A 20615-nucleotide genomic window follows, 5' to 3' on the forward strand; every position below is an offset into this window, starting at 1 on the left:
CATTCGTCCGTACCAAGATCGATGGCTCTGATACCAATTGTTAGAAACCCAGTGGTTCCTAATGGGGATGGATAGGAATTATAGGAGAATTGATGGAAATTGTAGTGAAATTGACTTAATTCGAGGTAGTCACCCTCCATAAAGAAAGAAAGAGATTAAGAGAGAGATATGCACTAATGCACTTATGCAATGAGTTGGTTTATTCTTTAACGATGGAAATGTGATTATACAAGCAGGTATTTATAGAACCATAAAACTATTCTATTGGCTCACATGGCCTTATCCTAATGGTTCTATTATTTCTCATATGCATTAATAATTCTAATATGTGCTAAATATGACTAACATGCTTGGAATTGTAACTAACTAAATCTACAACAATTATTATTCATATGCTTATAGCATTCCCAACAATACAAGACCTCCTTCATGAGCTTGAGGGACTACTAGTGTCCCTTGCTCACTTGGTAGTGTGCATGTTGGGCTCATGCAAAAGGTCTAAAAGAAACCGACTGATACCTTCCAAACCACACTTCCTCAATTTTTCCAATATGTAACATAGACTTGGGCCATGTTTAAAAGAATAAAATATAATGTACACATAGATTAGGCCCACAACAAGGTTGAGCTCGATTGAATCAGAATGTGTCACAAAAATTGGTCTAAAGAGTCTAAACAAAGTTTGAATAAAATTATTATTATGCCTTTAAAAAAAAAAGCTTGTTATGCATATATATATATATATATAGAGAGAGAGAGAGAGAGAGAGAGAGAGAGAGAGTTTATGCATTTGGAAAGGGAGAGATTACGTTTTTATGATTTTTTTTTTTAAATTGTTATGCAATTATAGAAAGTTTGTATTTTTAGAAATATTTAATTTTAAAAGTTATTGTACCTAATAAGTAATAACTATTATAGTTCTTATAAGAGCATTTGCAATGAGGTTGCTCTTTTGACTAAAAAGTTAATTTAGCAACCAATACCCTCAAAAAGTGCTATACAGCAAAGAGGGGAAATTCAAAATAATTGAGTATGAGCTATAATGAGCTACTAGAGATAGCAACTCACTGTAGCTTAAAACTTAAAAAAAGAAGAAAAAAAAGAAGAAGAAGATTAATGTGTGTTGTTAAAAAAAAAAAGTATTTTAATGTGTTGATGGTTATGATTGTTATTTCTTGTATTAGATATATTATTTTATTATGTTGTTTATATTATTTTAATGTGTTGAATGTTAAAATAAAACCTTTAATGTTAGGTGTATTATAAAATGAGGTATTAAAATAAATAAAGTAGTATTTTGACTTGTTAAAAACTATTTAATTTTTGGGAAAATTTTAAATACAGTACTTAAGTGTTGTTCTTTAGGTTTCCCTCTTAAAATTCAATCATGTGGCTGTACTTAACTAAAAATATGCTTTCATTCATGAGAAAAAAGCCAATGACTGAATTTTAAGAGAGAAACTTACGAAGTAGCACTTAAGCACTGTATCTAAGTTTTGTCCTTAATTTTGGACCACTCAAAAATTAGTGATGTCAATTTATTTTATTATCTTTCAAAATCAAGTCGATTTTATCCTTCAGTTTCACTTTCTTCTCCATTCAAATTTTATCGAAATTAATAATTATAATTGTTTTGCTTTATAAATTTTAAAACTTTCTACAAGAATTTTTTTTTTTTTTTTTAAAGTTGTACTATGTTGACAACATTCAATAATTTGGTAAATATTTAAATGTAAGAGGATATTTAAGGATGAAATTGGCTTTAAAAAAAAAAAAGAATAGAGAGACTATATTGGCATAATTGATAGTTGAATGACCGAATTGACACAATAAATAGTTATGAGACTATAATGAACTTTACCCTTTTGCTGAAGGACCAAGTCAGTAATTTAACCAAAAATAGTTTTGATTTTACATAGTAAACATGGATTTTATTAAAAAATAACTATAAAACCTAAACTATATTATTAGTTAGGCAAGGTTTGAAACAAATTTCATTTCTAAAATAATTGAGTCCAGAGGACTCGATTTTACTATGAGAAAATCAAGTGTGAGACACTCGATTTCCAAGTAAGTATGGAAATTGAGCGTAAGAAACTTGATTTCCAAGTGCAAATTCACTAGGCAAAATCGAGTGCAGAGAACTCGAATTGTTAGAAACCAAATATGTTTGAAACGTTGCCTAACTAATAATATAGATTGAGTTTTATAATTATTTTTTAATAAAAACCCTAGTAAACATAGGTAACATTCTTTAATAAAAGAAAAGAAAATCTAATTCAACTGATAAGCCTTATGGTTCTTAAAACAATGGGATAAAAGAAGCACTCTTGTGTAATTAGGATTATACATGTGGTCACTTTATAACATAACAAAAAAAAATCTTCTAATCTAATTTTATTGTTCCATTTAATATAGTGAAAATTGCTCATGTACGTTGCAAAGGTTGCAAGAAACACGTTAGGTTTTATCAGTTCAATTGCATAAGTGGTCTAATCAATAGTATTTCCTAAATTGAATAGGAATAGGTGCATGCGATCATTTAGCTTAATTACAATTTGTTATGTCTGAGATCTTCACATACAAAATATCTAAATAGAAATAGTATATAAATGTAGATCAAATAAAAAATAATAGCAAAATATCTAAATAATTTAATTTGTATGGAAAGCTAACAAAAGCCAAATTCAATTTTGATTCTAATTGATTTTTTTTCTAAGTTTTGGTTATATATATATATATATATATATTACCTAGTTAGAAATGGACCGTATATAGTCATGGTATATTACATAAATGACTTATAAATTTAAATTATTTTTAGTTACACAAAAAAAATGGCTCATAAATATAAAAATCATTCAAACTCTCACTTCCTCTAATTTTATATATAAATTTAGATATATAGTTAGGCTTTTATGGTTTATTTATATTGAATTCATTATTTTCTACATTGAATTAACTCACTTGGCATAAAAATTTAAAAATTTAGATTAGATGAGACACGTGACACAAAATTAAACTCTAATTGAAACTAAATTTTTACACTGAATTAATTCACTTGGCACAAAAATTTAAAAACTTATATTAGATGGAACACGTGGTACAAAATTAGACTCTAATTGAAAATCAATTTGAAATTTAATTAGATTTTCTCTTAATTTTGACTTTTAATATAGAATAATATAGATAAGATGGAAAACTCATAAAACGGGATTGGAAAGCTTATTCGATTAGAAACTTGCACCCTTCAACAAACCTTTAAATAAATTTCCTTCCAGAGAGAGAACCATTATTGCCAAGTTAATGCACCAATTTGAGTCATGATTTCAACTTTTATCTATATATATAGCCTATGACATATTTCTAACACATAACTAAAGAACCAAACAATGGGTACTAGAAGCCTTTATGATGTTCCAATTGTATTTTGGTTCTTATTTACTTTGCTCTTTCACATGCTCATTTGTCTTGGAACAAATGGCTTTAGCATCAAGCTCATCCCAAGATATTCCATTGATTTAGTGCTCTTTCCCAAAAATTTAAGTCAACCGGAAAAACACAATAGAATGGTTGACCTTTCTAAAACTCGAGCCCTTCATTTTCAATCCATGAATTTTGCAAATGTGATCAACTCTACAAAGCAAGGCATTAAAGTACTACGTCCAATGGTGCACAATTTTGGAAGTTTCTATGTAGCTAACATTGAATTTGGCACACCACCATACTCTGAACTATTGGCTGTTGATACTGGTTCCGATGAAACATGGGTTCAAGGTGAAGGATGCCATATATGTTTCCCCCTAATTGTTGGAAATTTGAAGTACCAAGAGTCCATGACATATAATTATGTGCATTGTGATCATCCCATTTGTGTTCCTAGAATATGTCGAGAGAACAAAACAAATGCATTTTTGATCGTCGCTATTTTGATGGTAGTCACACTACGGGTTATCTATCAGGTGAAACATTCAAATTCCCTACAAGTGAGGGGGCATGTGAAACCTATGAAAATTTAATTTTTGGGGTTGGCTTATTCAATGAAAATATACAATTTAGTCGATATATGGGAGAGTCAAATAAAGTAGCGGGGATATTTGGTCTTGGACCTGGAGAACGATCAATCCTAAAGCAACTAAAAGATGACACTGACCTACGTTTCTCATATTGCCTTTCTGATTGGATCATTGAACAAAATCCCTTCACATACTTACATTTTGGCAGTGATGCACAAATTAGTGGAAATGGTCAAGCAACTGTACAAAGAACACCATTAATACCCGGCCAAAATCACTACAATGTGGAAGTGTTGAGTATTTGGTTGGATGGAAGGAAGCTTCGAATAGATCCAGCAGAGCTTCAAGTGAGAGTTGATTCCAGTGGAGGGTTTATTATTGATTCAGGAACAACAATTACTTTACTTGTTCCTAATGCATATAATACTATCAGAAATGCAATAGTTAGATACTTACGGGCATATAACTGGAGTCCTATGGCGAATACTGGCATGATGTATGACCTTTGCTATAATGTCCAACCAACTGAATATCAACAATTTCCGCCATTAGCAATTAAATTTCTCGGAGCAAAACTTGAGATTGGTTCTCATAAACTCTTCAAATCAGTTTATGAGAATGTGTATTGCTTGACGATCATTCCTACTTCTAAACACAAGGGGTAAATATTTTAGGGGCAATTCATCAGATAAATTATCGATTCTTATTTGATGTTGGAACAAGTGAAATGTTTTTTGTCCCAAAGCTCTGTCAATTTAATTAGAATGACTCAAATAATTAAAACAAAATAAAATAAGAAGTCTTAACATTCACCTTAATTTCTTTTCTCTTGGGGTTAGGGAGTCATTACATGATTCAAACCCAATATTCATTCACGTTTTCTTTTTTAACCAATGAGGGTTTCTCGAGTTCTTCGAGCACCAAAATCTTCCTATAGCGTAAGGAAATTGCCCTTAATATCATCCTTCCACAAATACCCAACATTACAACAAATGACCTTGGTGTCACCATATATAATCGAATTTCAATTTAGTGTCCATTCCATGATGATTATGCTTTATATTAAGCCAAGACAGATTAGTTTTTGGTGTAGGTGGAATTTGTACCCCACTACAATTTATTTGTAAATCACCACTTGGATTTCAAACAGACTTAAATCCAATAATAACCAGCCTATATATGGCAGATGTAACATATAAACCTCATTACTGCTCATTCAAGATATTGCCAAAGCCCACCAGTCACAAGCACAATTTGCAATCAATGAATGAGAAGAAACATGTTCTAAGAAGGTAGGTAATACATAAGATCATGACTAGTTGATGACATTAGAAACTTCAGTAATGCATTGGGCAAAAGCAATGTAGTTTATAATGACCCTTAGATATCTTGCACTCAATTAAGTATAAATTCATTCAACAAAGCCACATAAATTTTGAAAAAAAAAACAATAAGAGCATCCACATTAGTGGAGTAATAATTTTAGCTATTTAGCTCTACCAAAATCCATTTTATCTATTTTACCTTCTTACTTTATAAAACATTTAACATTAATGGTTTTATTTTAGCTTTCAACACAAATAAATAACATAAACAATACAATAAAATAATCTATCTATTACAATAAACAATTCATTTATTTATTATTTTTTCTCTATTCTTCATTATCTTCAAGCACCACCACCACCACCACCACCACCAGTGAAGAAGAATCAAAAAGCCAGCAGCCCCACCCCAAATCACCCACAACCCAAACACAAACCCATCAAATAACATTGAATTGTCAACCATAAAAGTAAAAACTTCTGTAAAATCACCAGGTGCTATTCTTTTCGTTGAGGCAAGCTTGGTTAGCTCCGCTACAGCCTCCTTTCATTCTGACCATTTGGTAGCTTTCACTCCATCAAATAACATGTGTGCATTAACTTTTGCTCAAATATAATTGCGCTATTAAATCCACCCAAACAATGCTTTTTTTTAATTTTCTAATTTCAAATCAAAAAATATATTTGGAATTTTTTTTACTAAAGACTTATTTTTAAAAAAAAAATTAGAAAGTTTAGAAATCCATAATCGATTTTTTTTTTCTTTTCTTTTTATTCCTCCCTTGCAATCCCACCAAGACTCTAGAAAGTCATAGTAAAAGTGGGTCTCACCATGCTTGATCATGTGGGAGCCCTTTTGCCTTACCAATAAGAGAAAAAAAAAATGCGAATTGGATCATATGGGAGCCCTTTTGCCTTACCAATAAGAAAAAAAGAAAAAAAAAAAAAAAGCGATATCTAACTCTTTATTCTTTTTTTCATTAAATCTTAATCAGTAGGCTAATGTCCTAGGCCAAACGGAGGAGTGACACAAAGGTAATCAGGAAATTCTAAAACATATTGATTCTTTTTTCCTAATCTCATGTCTAGGAAATAATTCATCCTTTTCATCATGGAGGCCAATCTCATATTGCTATACGGATCATAGCCAATGGAAAAATATTATGTGTACTCATCAAAAATAGTGAGAGTGTTGTCAAATTCAAATCTAGACAATTTTGTTTTCTCTTATTTAGCTGAATTAGGATTTATTTGCCTTTTCAAGTTAAAATCCTAAATCCGTTAGGAAAGAGAAAACAACATAATTTTTTTTAAAGAGAGTTTTAACTTATGATGTTCGCTCTTGATGATGACTTTTTATTATCAAACCAAGACATCAATCAGTTTTTAGTATAAGCGAGTATTGAATCCCAGCTCTTTTATTTTCTCCTTCCTACATCACTTTGTTTGTTTATAAATTAGTGGGTTCATTTGAAATTAATAACTTGCCAAGTTAACAATTATAAAATTGATTCTAAAAATAAAACAATTATAAAATTTATTGTGAAAAATGGTGTATTCTTACCAGTTTGACTTTTACTGGTTAACTATTAGATTAACTAGTATTAAATTAGGCAATAAAGAATAACCTATGTCCAAGTTAACTATTAGGGTTATTAGTATTTCTCTTCATATCCGATTTTAAAAACTTTTTTCATAATGTTTTATTTAATGACAAATATATAGAACGTTGTTTTCATTACTGGTAAAAAATAATAATAATAATAAATAAATAAATAAATAATCAATTCAAAACAAATGTTTGGGTGGGCGGTGTTTTTTTTAATTAGCACCTATAAAGTGGTACTCAAAATGTGTACTCATTTCAGTCATAATAAATAATGTTATGGTGCTAAGAGCTTGTAACTGAATTGGTTCATTCTTCCTAATATTTGTATGGAGAGTGGAGACATCTAGATTTCAAATTACCTACTTCTAAAAAAAACATTATGATTGTTTCTAAAAAATAATAATAATAAAGAACCTTATGGTTAAGATTTTTTTTTTTGGGTGGGAATATGATTTTATTTTCTTCTTTGTAAGTTTTTACCTAAGATAAATAAATAAATAATACTTTCACCATTTTAAGATGTACAAACTTTTGAAGCCACTTCAAAATTCTGAAAGTTATTCAATTCAGGATAAAATTTCTCTCCCCAAACTAATTTGGAAAGAAATCCTTTAACTCCTACTAAAAACTTAACAAGGTTATATATTTTTAAATTTAATTATTCAATTGCATGTTTTTTATGTTCAAAACATGCATCTTAAATTTTGTTCAAATCTATGTTAATTATTATTCCATCTATAAACATATATTTTATGCATAATTTAAGATTATAAAAACTTAAAATTTAAACCTTTAATTGATGATATAGTTATCTATTTTTGATTTTCTTAAAATTTTGCAACCATAGAGTATATATAAAAAATATATGTAATTTAACAGCAAAATCATCAAATAAAAAGATATAAGAAAAGTCTGAAGGGTTCTAGTTCATCCTGCAATCTCGGGACTAGTGAAAATGCGGGAACAGGGAGTGTGGGAAATGGCAAAATCGTAAATAAATCGAAACCATTTCAAAAATGAAATGCCATAATGGAGTTTCTTTGTATTTCGTAATTTCTCACTTAATAATGGAGTTTTTTATTTAGGAATACTTTAAAATTGATTTTAAAGTTGGCAAAGTTGTGCCTAGAAAAAGTGAGTTTTTAAAATTTCCAACTCTGTCGTTTCAAGAACTTGCATTTCCTATGTGTATGAGATTGAGATTGAGATCAAGATCTTAAGATATCAAACTTACTGTGAGTTTCTGTAATGATTAAAGAGGTGGGGAGGTGGGTGGCTTGAAATACTATATTAGAGCATCTACATTGGTGGTACTAACTTGCTATTTTTAGCACTACCAATACTTAAATAGCATGCTGCAGTGATGGTGCCATAGCTAAATATNTCAAGTTAACTATTAGGGTTATTAGTATTTCTCTTCATATCCGATTTTAAAAACTTTTTTCATAATGTTTTATTTAATGACAAATATATAGAACGTTGTTTTCATTACTGGTAAAAAAATAATAATAATAATAAATAAATAAATAATCAATTCAAAACAAATGTTTGGGTGGGCGGTGTTTTTTTTAATTAGCACCTATAAAGTGGTACTCAAAATGTGTACTCATTTCAGTCATAATAAATAATGTTATGGTGCTAAGAGCTTGTAACTGAATTGGTTCATTCTTCCTAATATTTGTATGGAGAGTGGAGACATCTAGATTTCAAATTACCTACTTCTAAAAAAAACATTATGATTGTTTCTAAAAAATAATAATAATAAAGAACCTTATGGTTAAGATTTTTTTTTTTGGGTGGGAATATGATTTTATTTTCTTCTTTGTAAGTTTTTACCTAAGATAAATAAATAAATAAAATACTTTCACCATTTTAAGATGTACAAACTTTTGAAGCCACTTCAAAATTCTGAAAGTTATTCAATTCAGGATAAAATTTCTCTCCCCAAACTAATTTGGAAAGAAATCCTTTAACTCCTACTAAAAACTTAACAAGGTTATATATTTTTAAATTTAATTATTCAATTGCATGTTTTTTATGTTCAAAACATGCATCTTAAATTTTGTTCAAATCATATGTTAATTATTATTCCATCTATAAACATATATTTTATGCATAATTTAAGATTATAAAAACTTAAAATTTAAACCTTTAATTGATGATATAGTTATCTATTTTTGATTTTCTTAAAATTTTGCAACCATAGAGTATATATAAAAAATATATGTAATTTAACAGCAAAATCATCAAATAAAAAGATATAAGAAAAGTCTGAAGGGTTCTAGTTCATCCTGCAATCTCGGGACTAGTGAAAATGCGGGAACAGGGAGTGTGGGAAATGGCAAAATCGTAAATAAATCGAAACCATTTCAAAAATGAAATGCCATAATGGAGTTTCTTTGTATTTCGTAATTTCTCACTTAATAATGGAGTTTTTTATTTAGGAATACTTTAAAATTGATTTTAAAGTTGGCAAAGTTGTGCCTAGAAAAAGTGAGTTTTTAAAATTTCCAACTCTGTCGTTTCAAGAACTTGCATTTCCTATGTGTATGAGATTGAGATTGAGATCAAGATCTTAAGATATCAAACTTACTGTGAGTTTCTGTAATGATTAAAGAGGTGGGGAGGTGGGTGGCTTGAAATACTATATTAGAGCATCTACATTGGTGGTACTAACTTGCTATTTTTAGCACTACCAATACTTAAATAGCATGCTGCAGTGATGGTGCCATAGCTAAATATATGATATATATATATATATATATATGTATGTATATATTTTATTAAGCTTCTCTCTCTTCTCTCAATAAATAGCTTCCATACCGTAATAATAAAAGTATGGAAGCTATGCAGAAAGATAGAAAGCTGTGTTGGAGCAATTTATTGAATAAGCAAAGTAGTTCTGAGCACAAAAGGGGTCCATCCATATGGTATGATGTCGGTGAATTCAAAGGATTACGTTAGAAATTAATACAAGTTAAAGAATTAAAGTGAATTTTTTTTTTTTGATAGGCAAGACAAAACCTTTTAAAGACATAGACATGCTCTTTTCTCAGTTACGTGGTTCACTCATATATGTCATAGTGCAATTAGGGCGGCTATGATAGTACCCATTGAGGGACACAAATGAGAGTAGTTTTTAGATTCCACGCTTCTACAAAAATGAAAAAGGAAATACTAACTCTTATCAACATGACATTATGAAAGATAGAGAGACCAATACACCTGTAGGTTTATAAACATTGATGCTAAATAGATTTCCCATCAATTTTTTGTGTCAAAGACGTCTGTATTGTATTGGAAAAATAATGAAAGGCTCCAATGGTGGTAGGCTGAATGCCTGAAACTCTTTTAGTTATAGGACCTCTATCCTTTTATTATCCTTTTATTGAGGGAAAACTCTTCGAATTGACATAAAGGAGGGACCATGATAGAGCAAAGATTACCCATCACTGCTATGTACGGAGTATCAATTCAAAACCAGATAAGGATAATAAATAACCCCAAAGTCAATATAAATTGATTTGAGAGTAAATGCTCTCTCTTAGCTGTGGCATGTGGGAACCAACCAAGCTTGTTTCCAGGATTTAATTTTAGAGTAACTTACAAATTATACTCCTACAGTTTAGGAGTGGGTATTTAGATTTTATACTCTGAGATTTCATAATTTAGATTTTATCTCCCTAATGTTTGGAAGTGCTTAAATTTTACACCCTAACGTTTTAGAATTTGGATTTTACCTTCTAAAATTTGGGAGTGTTTAAATTTTACAGTCCAAAATTCTGAAACTTTAGGATGTAAAATCCAAATTTTAAAACGTTAGGGTGTAATATCCGAACACCCCCAAATTCACGAGGTAAAATCTAAATTTTAAAATTTTAGGGTGTAAAATCTAAGCACTCCAAACTTTAGGAGTTTAATTTGTAATTTACCCTTAATTTTATAGTCTTCCATAACAAAGCATGTTTCTTAGTTAAACGAGTTACCGTTAAAGCTTAACTACTTGCTGTTTAAACTAAACAAGAGTTTGAATTAGAACTTCATAGTTAAAATTATCCAAGTAGAATATAATTTGAAAATACAATTATGACCTTTTTAAATAGAGGGCGTGGTTTGTGTTTAGGGCCATGAGCTATTGAGCTCACATGCATGTACAGACAGCATACTAATGTAACTGTACCTCTACAGCACTAATCAAGGGATGCCCAGCACAGTTCCTAGAGTTCTTAATGGTTTGCCCCTAGGACCTGGGATCTTTCTTACAACATGTGTACCCCATAAATGTGTGAACTTCATATATTGTGTGAGAGATGATGCCTATACAAGATGCATGAGAAAAATTATTGCTTGGAGCTAAGGTTGAACATGTCACTCTTGAAATGTATAGGGACTCAACTATATTGGCCNCCCCCAAAAAAAAAAAAAAAAAAAAGAGTGATATGAAGGACAGTCAAGCTCGATTTGTACGTCTTCCAACTAAAAGGGCCAACTCTGTATCAATCTTGAGGGAGATGTCAAGTGCTTTTACAGAATGTGTTAATGCACCGCTGCAAAACAAAATCAAGCGGAATAGTGTAAATCATACTATGAATATTAGTATCATTAGTAGCTTGAAATTGATGGCGAGTACTATTAAGAACAAAATACTTTGATTAATATAACAAGCTGTGTCTCCAACCTTCAGTGTTACTAATTATATATGAAGTGAATCAGATTCAACTTCTAACCAAAAAGAAAATGAAACCAGTGACACTGGCACCCCGTGTAATGCATGCATTTCTATAGTAGTTATTATGGACTGTATTTATAATCGGAGGTAGATTTGCAATCCTATCCCATGCTATGCTTTCCCATATTCTAAAAATACTAACCGTGTTCAAAAGTAAATTCAACTAATTTCCATCATTCTAGACATAAAGTTTATCACCAAATATGTGACTCTCCTATGCCATGACACTGACATGAAGCGACAGTACACCCTGTCAATCAGCAGTTGTGCCACTAAGCTCACACCAACATAACATCCTAATTTATGAGAAATACTTTCACAAACAATGCAGCCAAGAGCCCCAGTGGCATTACCCAGTTCTTCCCATGGAGAAAGCTTAGGTTCAAATGCAGTGGTACACTCTAAGAAAGCTAGGATTTTAGTCAGGGGAGAATAAAAATAAAAATAATTTTAAAAATAGAAATCTATATGATCAAAAAAGATATGTAATTTTCATGAAAAATATATAATAAATGTAAATTATAATTCTTTTTCTCAAGTATATACATACAAGTATAAATTTCATAAAATTAAAATAATTATAAAAAATAATTGATATGTATAGTTTACACTTAACAAGAAGTTAACTCAAGTGATCAATCTATGCATAAAAGTTATGTAATTTGATTACTTAAAAAGTACATTGAAAAAATATATCAATATAGAACGTGAAAAGTCTTCTTTGTGCTTTGATTGTTTTAAAAAATTTAGAGCATCTGAGCATCTAAACTTTATCTCTTTCAATTATTCAAAATTTTGGTTTTATAGCAAAAACCATTGAAAGCATGACAGAGGTGGGCAGCAGAATTTAGGAAAAAGAAAAACTGACAAATTTTTCTAAGTGGCTGCACTGGCTTGGGTGTGGAAAACCATTGTTCTTTTCTTTTCTTTTCCTTTTTTTGAGTTTAAAATGCAGGTCCCACAAATGCTTATAATAAACAAGAACATTGGATTTGGGTTTGGGGAGGGAGTGGATCCCATGATGTAGAACAATGAATGCTCCTATAAAAAAAACGCTGAACACTGTAATCCAAAATTCCAAATTGATGCAAAACAAAATTCTTCAAGAAATTTTAGGAAAACAAAGCAGAAAATAAAATAATCTAAGAATCAGCACTTAGGATTTGCTTGGATTCCGCACAAAGCAGGGATAGGAAATCTAGAAATCCAGCACTTAGGGTTGCCTGGAATTAGAACCAAGTCATTGGAAAAATCTCAATAGAAATTTTATTCATCATAAACTTGTACTCGTAGGAGTACAATAACACGCTTACATAGAATTCTAGGACTAAATCCTAACCCTAATTGATTTTTGAGCTCGATTTGGGGGGTTTTTCTTTTTTTTGCTAAATGGTTTTGGGGAGGGGGTTGTAATAGGCACTTATGGGGTTTTGCGTGCAGTCGGGGGAAGTTGATTGCCTCCCCTTGGCCTCCATCATTGGTGAAACATCTCCATTATCAATGGAACTAGCTATTCCTTATGCAGCAACATGACAATTTACGGAATCACACTATGTCTCACTTCAAAAGGAGTACACCCCCTTTAGTGAGTTGTAACTTCTATACACAACCTGTTGCTCTTGTCAATTAGATAATCTCCATTGGACAAGTTGAACAGCATAGCTCCTATAAAAAAACAACTCTATGGTCTGTTTTTGGTAATTAAGGATTAAGAGTTGCAACAGTACCTGGAAATATAGGTCACTCCAGTTTGTCCAATTTTGTGTATTGTTTCAAGAGTAACATTGCCTGATGCCTGTCACCATGAAACAAACCAACCCCTAATTAGCTTTGAAAAAGGTGCACAATAAGTAATTCATCTTAGAAGTTATCATCAATTCATCTAGAAGTTATTATCATGCAATTACAAGATAGAGTTCATAATATATGGTAACAAAGAATATTGCAATCGATGCTCTAAGCCAATAACAATGATGATGAGGAAATGAGTGCTGGTTAAACTAGGACCCGGTTTGGATTGCACGTTTAGTTGCGGCACGTTTTCAGTTTCACGTTTTCTCCCTTTTTTTTTTTGGCTGGCTTTTTTGACTTTGGGGGACAAAATTCATTGTGCGTGCACTGTTCACGCACTGTTCACGCAATATTTAATATTAAAAGTGGGTCCCACAACACTATTCACACATTTAAAAATTATTTTGCTACAGTGTTTTCAGCAACAATCAGTTTTTATAAACTTTCAGCAACAATAAGTGCTATCCAAATGGACCCTAGATTTGAAGTAATGGAAAAATAACGCAAAAAATCAAATCATGGGGTTAGGGCTTGAATGACAATGACAAGATAATGAAGCAGTTATTCAGCGATGACAAATTGTTATTGTTGCACCTCTCCTCACAGGCTTCAATTAACCATGAAGAGCCATTACATTGAGGTAATAGCATGAGAATGAGGGAAATGTAGAATGTCGCTAAGGAAGTGTAAAGATCATGCCTGAAGCTTTGAGTTCATGTTAGTCATAGAATACACCTATATAAGAGATCACAGAACTGAATAGACAAAGTACCTCTCTTTCATTTGTGCTAGTCAGAGAAATATTTATGCACATGGGTGAAAGCATGGTAAACTAGACAATATCAGCATTTTTTTTTTCCTTAAGAAAAATAAATAATCTAACTGGAAGATAGATATCAGTTACAGTTCCAGTTAATTCCACAGCTAACATAATACACAAAGATTTTGGTACTGAACTACATGTCATTCCCAATTTCTTCCATGAACCATCAATTGTTTCAGTCATTCAAATTGCATCAATTACCAACTATGCAAACAACAATTGCTGATGTGAGATTCTTTTTCATACACATCCTTATAATGTTGATGTGTATGTCAGTCCATGATTGTCCCACAAAATTGAAAGAAATGGAGATTTTTAATTTAACATAAAAAGAGAGTAAATAAATAAATAAATTGTGCTTCCCAATGAGTGGACCTACCTAATCTATATTACTAATACTTGGTGTAAATTTGGTTTTGTGCCTCTGTATGTCCTAGTTTCTTTTTTTGTTAAGTAACCTTTGAATGTCCTAATTTCATGAGAGTAACATGTTTAATGTGCCATGACAATATTATAAAGATATGTGTACAAAATAAATGTCTACCACATTAGTGATTTATGATTTGCATGGTAACAGTAAAGCAATGTAAAGATAGCATCGAAGTGCTTTTAACTTCGAGGACAGAATTGGAACAATGAATAGTTTAGGAATGACATTGATTCCTGAAACAGAGTTCACTGACCAAAATCATATTTTGACCAAAAATAAACGAATAACTTGGAATATTAGTCACCTCAGTCTCAAACTTCCCATTAATCAAATTCACAGCTTCTTTAAGCATAGATACATCTACATCTCCATTTGGTAGTGGCACAACCATGTTATCCAACATTATCCGAGTCAAGGAAGTCTTTGTTTGAGCTGCATAATGTAACACCTCATGTACTTCCTCAAGTGTCCTAGTTTCAACCTGTGGGGATAATTAAATAAATAAAAATTGTGTTGTAACAACCATAGTTCCTGCCAAAACAAATTCTGCACATGCATGTGAAATAGACAGATGTTACACACACACACTTTAAAAACTTTAGAGAGAGAGAGAGAGAAATTTGAACAAATCATTGAGAGAGAGAGAAATCTGCTGGAAAGCTTGACAAAATAAATGGGAGGACACATTAAATACAAAGTTGATATTAAACAAATCATTGATGAACACTTCACTTAAATGCAACCAAGAAACAAATAGAATAAAGAAACTTCACAATTTTTACTGTTGCTTGTAGATACTTGACGTACTTTAAAAACTGTTTAAATTTTAAAGGTAGAGAATACTACCTCAACTTCCATTTTAAGGTTCTTCTGCTCTAAATACAAGTCAACAGATTTCACGGCATTCGTGATGCCTCCAGCTATTGATATGTGATTATCTTTTATCAATACCATATCAAATAAACCCATTCTATGGTTCCTCCCTCCACCAATCAGTACCTATAATGACAGAATACTACAAGGTCAAAAAAAAATTTGAACAGAAATTGGATGAGAATTGTTAACATTCAAGTAAAAGCAACGAAATGATCTATACCGCCCACTTATCCACCAAACGTAAACCTGGAGCAGTTTTCCTTGTCTCTAAAACACATGCAGGGTATGCAGCATCTGCCATTTCCTGCAGAAAACAAGAACATGACCATAAATATCTCCTTCAGGCTTTACACATCTGTCAGTGATTATGTATGCCAATAAGATTTAGCTCAGTTCAGTTTGCCTTAAATTGTTGTACTATAAATCTAACATCTAATTTGGATATTTATATAAGATTCAAAAATTTAAATAATTAGAATATACCTTGTTCAATCTTTAGCCACTCAACAAAAATTATGTATGATCATATTTTTTAATCATATGTGCTATATGAGACCCATATTTTGTTATCACCCAACTTAAAACCTAAAACTTGACAGATGAGCCACCAAGGAAAAATTGTAAAACTTCAAGAAAAGATATAGAGATCAAGTACTTCTCAAAATACAATTTGTCCTATGTAGTGAATCGGTTGATCATCTTTTTCTTCATTGTCCGGTTGCAATGGATATGTGGGCTATGGTGTTTGGATTGTTTGGAGTGAGCTGGGTTATACCGCAGTCTGTAATGGGGCTTTTAGCATGTTGGCAAGGCAGATTTGGTTGTCATTGAAATGGGTATATATGATTGATTGTTCCCCATTGCTTATTATGGTGTCTTCGGAGAGAGAGAAATAGTAGGTGCTTTGAAGATAAGGAGAAATCAATTTCAGACTTGAAGCTATTTTTCTTTAGAACTTTAATGGATTGGTTGGCTGCATTGCAAAACCAATCATTTTCATCTTTTCTTGATTTCCTAGATTCTTGTAATTTTTGTTCTTGATTGTTGACCCCTTGTACACTCCCTGTGTACTAGAGTGCTCCCCTTTTTGATATCAATAAACTTATTACTTATCAAAATAAGTAAGGTGGAAATATAAATTAAAAGGAAGCTCTTAGAAAGAAGCTTCAATAGAATTACAATCAAAGATTCAACATATCCATGAAATCAACTGTAGATTAACAGGAACCCCCATACCCACCCCCCCCCCCCCAAAAAAAAAAAAAAAAAAAAAAATTGTGCACCAATCTAATAAAGAGTGGGCGCACACACACACAAAAAAAAAAAAAAAGACTTAATTTCCAATACAGGTCTCTCCACTCTATCAATTATTCCACTCCCTCCAAATTAACCACATAATACAATGAAGGGTCACAGACAACAGACTACTGTTTTGATGCTTTCTATACATCCATATCCAACAAGAGAAGACATATATCACAATAAGGCAGCATCACCCAATCCACCCAAAACACCATAACTCAAGCACAACAAGTCGATGGCGCAATAAATCATCCATAGATGAAACCCCACTAGCCATATACATGCAACACTGGTTAACCAACACCGTTTTCCTTTTGATTTAGTTATCTATGGTTAAAATCTTACCCAACACTGTAGTCCACACATAGAAAGCCACCATTTTAGGTATCTTATTATTCCAGAGACACCTCCATGGCCCACGGGAAAGACCTTTTACTAGCACCTCCCAGGAATTCATGGTAAAATCAAACACTACACATACCAAAGTTCAGAACTATAAGGTCTCTATCTCATGCAATCATCCCCTTTGGAAAGAGAAATCCGAGAACATAAAGAATCCATCAGAAATTCTATCCCATCTAGTGCCCAATCATGAAATTTATGAATGGCCCTGAGATTCTGAAAAGAATTTCTGTCTTCTCTAGAATATAACAAAATGGATACCAAGGCTTCCTTATTCAACACAATTGAGTATCATTCCAGGTATACTTCTTTTAATGCTAAATCACACACAACGCATTGGGACAAAATCTGATTGTCCTACCATCCCCAACTTTAAAGTATATGAAATTGGGAAACTTGTCCCAGTCAGCTCTAATTCCTTTCCATAGACTACACCCGTGTGGCCTACGCATTTCCAAAGTATACCAACCAGCTCCCAAAACCCCATATTTAACAACTACACATCTACAGAAATAGTCTTCCTCCCCATAACCACTTACCAAGCAGGGGTAGGTTAAATATTAGTCTGATCAAGCAATGACAGTAGGCTACACATATGGGCACGAAAGGCTGGCATTTTTTCCCAATCCAAGTAATCATGATTCACATTGAAATAGTTTATGTGCTATAGTAAAAATGCATGTGAAAAATTATAGCAACCTGTTAATCAATTTCATTTACCAGGGGGGGAAAGGAGAGAACTATACCTTTGTTAGAGTTGCTATTCCACTCATCCTCTGCATAAAATTTAGTGCTACTCTTTCAGCTACAACAATGTTGTGCGCCCGTCCTGCACATAAATTGGTAAGGATTATAAGCTTCTTTTTTTTTCTTTTACTTTTTTTTTAAAGGAATTTCTAAGTTACTGATCATTCCTTTTCTTCTTGCCTTCTTGGCTTACCGTAAACTTTTCCAAACTGCAGTCCTTTATGAACACAATCTCCATCTTTTTGAGTCCACTCCACCTGACATTAAAATGTACCTTTAAAAATGACCAAGCATGCAAACCAAAATAAACTACATACATATTGCAGTTCCTTTATACCTTCAAAGAAGGATCAACCTCACGAAATACCATCTCTGCAAGTGCAATTCCAGCAATAATACCATCTTCCTTTGCCAAGAAATTAGCTTCCACTTCCATGTCAACAGGAATGGTGGCCATACTTGTCACATCCCCTATAAATAATAGTATCATACATTATTAAATATTTACTGTTGGTTATATGAGCCTTTTCTATGTTAAAAACGTAAAAATCATTAAAAAATGACTCTGCCTAAAGTCCTTGACTCAGAAACAAAATAAGACCAGATATTATATTCATTTGTTAAATGGTAAACCTTGACCCCCGGCATCTTCAGCAAGGGCTAAGTTGATGATTCCCTTCAAATCATAGGTAGGGTGCAATGGAGGCTTCAAAGCCATGGATTCAAATGATATGCTGGGATTTCTGGCAGTTACAGCCACCCTAACAATCCGTCTGCAATGTCTGGATAATTAAAACAAGGTGAACCAACAAATTTACTAAACATACTTGAGAAATATATGCATAAACAAACCTTGATGTTGTAAATAAGCAAGGCACAACTATTGGAGAAACAGACAGGATCCGAGCCATTAATTGTTTGTTTTTGACGCTCTTAAGAAGTGTGCAGTGTTTTGCTCAGCTCTTTTATTCTATTCGTCAAGCATCTTCGATTACACAACACCACTCATGTTCTTTTGAGTGATGAGAAAATTTCAAGAAAAGATTATACTAATAGCTTGTCTCTTATTCAACAAAGTCAAGGTGAAGCCCATTTCCTGAAAAAAAAAAATTACCAAAAGGCATGTATATAAACAACTTTTTTCCTTTATCCCCACCCAAAAAAAAAAATTCAAAAGTATTAATGCTTTATTTTCAGAATTCCTTTCCTATCTAAAGATTGTAGTATTGGACATTTAAGGACAGAACCATTGTGTCCAGTTGTGTATGGAAAATTATCTACAATTTAACTCACTTACCTAGAGCAAATTCTACTACACAAGAATGGTTTACATTTTTTTAATAGGTAGATTACAGTTACACACACCTAGAGGGTTTTGAACCCATAAGCCATAACCTCTCCACCTTATCATAAAATTAGAACAGAAAAACAATGTATGCTCTTGTATCCTAATGACAGATGCTGTAGCGTTGTGAAAAGCAATCAGCCAAGTGCACCCTGAGTGAGTTTTTTGAGCTAAGGGACCTTGATTTCCTTTATCCACTGTAAGAAAGTAATAAAGGTTGGGAGATTTCCCCTATAAGCACTTTTTTTTTTTTTGATAAATAACGAAATATCATTAATCAAAAAGACCCAGGTACACCGGGAGTGTACATGGATAGGAGTACATCAAGATCGTAAATTACAATGATCAAGCATAACAAAAAGATTAGACTTCCCCCTATAAGTTCATATGATCTAGTTGCCTGTTTTATTCACCAAAACTGTTCTAAGTTTCTGTTAGCAAATTGGCAGAGAGACTAAGTGTTCAACTTGGTGCCATCACAAGGCAGAAAATTTGTGTGTAAATTCTGCCCTGTGATACAAGGAGAGGAAATGTCATTGGCCAAATGTGTCATACAATGTTTTCAGTGGAATTGAACAACTTTATCATTTCTATAGCTTTATACTAGCTATGGTTCTTCAATCAAACAAAACACTAATAAACACACACGAACTCATGCACTTTTTCTTTTCTTTTTTCAATTCTTTGTTCACAACCATTTCTCACACACACATATATAATAGATTCTTGTTTTGAGTATGAAAAGAAGCAAGAAATATGCTAAATGATTTATTGAGTTCCAATAAAAAAAAAAATTTTGATAAGATATTCAGAAAATTCATCATAAACATCATAAGATAAGATTATAATATGGGCACAAGAGGTGTTTATTTTTTGTTTTACCTGATTGGAAATCAGATAGTGAGTGTGAGGCCTAACTGATTATATAGAGTCTGAAGCAAAAACCTTAAAAAACAATCAACAATGGGAGAGAGACTAAATTCAATATCCACCTGCTGCTATCCGAAATAAAAGGTTAAATGACAAATTGACTCGCACGTGACTTTCGGAAATGACAACAACACCCTCAAGTGAGATTGTGGGGCCTGCGGCGCCAAGAATGACATAAGAGTGGGGCCGGAGCGAAGAGCATGTTACAGATCACAACGTATTAACGGCGCAGCTCAGGGTTTGTCTGTTTGTACCATCAATTTTTTTTTTTTTTTTTAAAGAAAGATTTG

At 32.1% G+C, this 20615-nt stretch overlaps 2 protein-coding genes across 6 annotated transcripts; one reads left to right on the plus strand and one right to left on the minus strand.

Moving 5' to 3' along the window:
- Nucleotides 1-3611: 3611 nt before the first annotated feature.
- LOC111991787 (aspartic proteinase CDR1) lies at nucleotides 3612-4681 on the plus strand. Its single transcript, XM_024023593.2, has 2 exons — nucleotides 3612-3770; nucleotides 3884-4681. The coding sequence occupies exons 1-2, from the start codon at nucleotides 3612-3614 to the stop codon at nucleotides 4679-4681; spliced, it is 957 nt and encodes a 318-aa protein (XP_023879361.2).
- Nucleotides 4682-11366: 6685 nt separating this feature from the next.
- Nucleotides 11367-20406, minus strand: LOC111991779 (nicotinate-nucleotide pyrophosphorylase [carboxylating], chloroplastic). Of its 5 annotated transcripts, XM_065778304.1 has the most exons (12): nucleotides 20278-20381; nucleotides 19416-19592; nucleotides 18903-19146; nucleotides 18684-18832; nucleotides 18388-18521; nucleotides 18244-18307; nucleotides 18050-18132; nucleotides 15820-15903; nucleotides 15570-15722; nucleotides 15028-15204; nucleotides 13407-13474; nucleotides 11367-11497 (listed from the first exon to the last, which is right to left on the minus strand). In XM_065778304.1, the coding sequence occupies exons 3-12, from the start codon at nucleotides 18959-18961 to the stop codon at nucleotides 11401-11403; spliced, it is 1068 nt and encodes a 355-aa protein (XP_065634376.1). In that variant the 5' UTR covers nucleotides 18962-19146; nucleotides 19416-19592; nucleotides 20278-20381; the 3' UTR covers nucleotides 11367-11400. The 5 variants fall into 5 exon arrangements, with proteins under 5 accessions (XP_065634376.1, XP_065634377.1, XP_065634375.1 ...); XM_065778305.1 differs by lacking the exon at nucleotides 19416-19592 and having other exon boundaries at nucleotides 18684-18823; nucleotides 20278-20406; XM_065778303.1 differs by lacking the exon at nucleotides 19416-19592 and having other exon boundaries at nucleotides 20278-20406.
- Nucleotides 20407-20615: the final 209 nt, after the last annotated feature.

This window comes from Quercus suber, unplaced genomic scaffold, assembly GCF_002906115.3.
Source record: "Quercus suber isolate HL8 unplaced genomic scaffold, Cork oak 2.0 scaffold_179, whole genome shotgun sequence".
NCBI classification, from domain to species: domain Eukaryota; kingdom Viridiplantae; phylum Streptophyta; class Magnoliopsida; order Fagales; family Fagaceae; genus Quercus; species Quercus suber.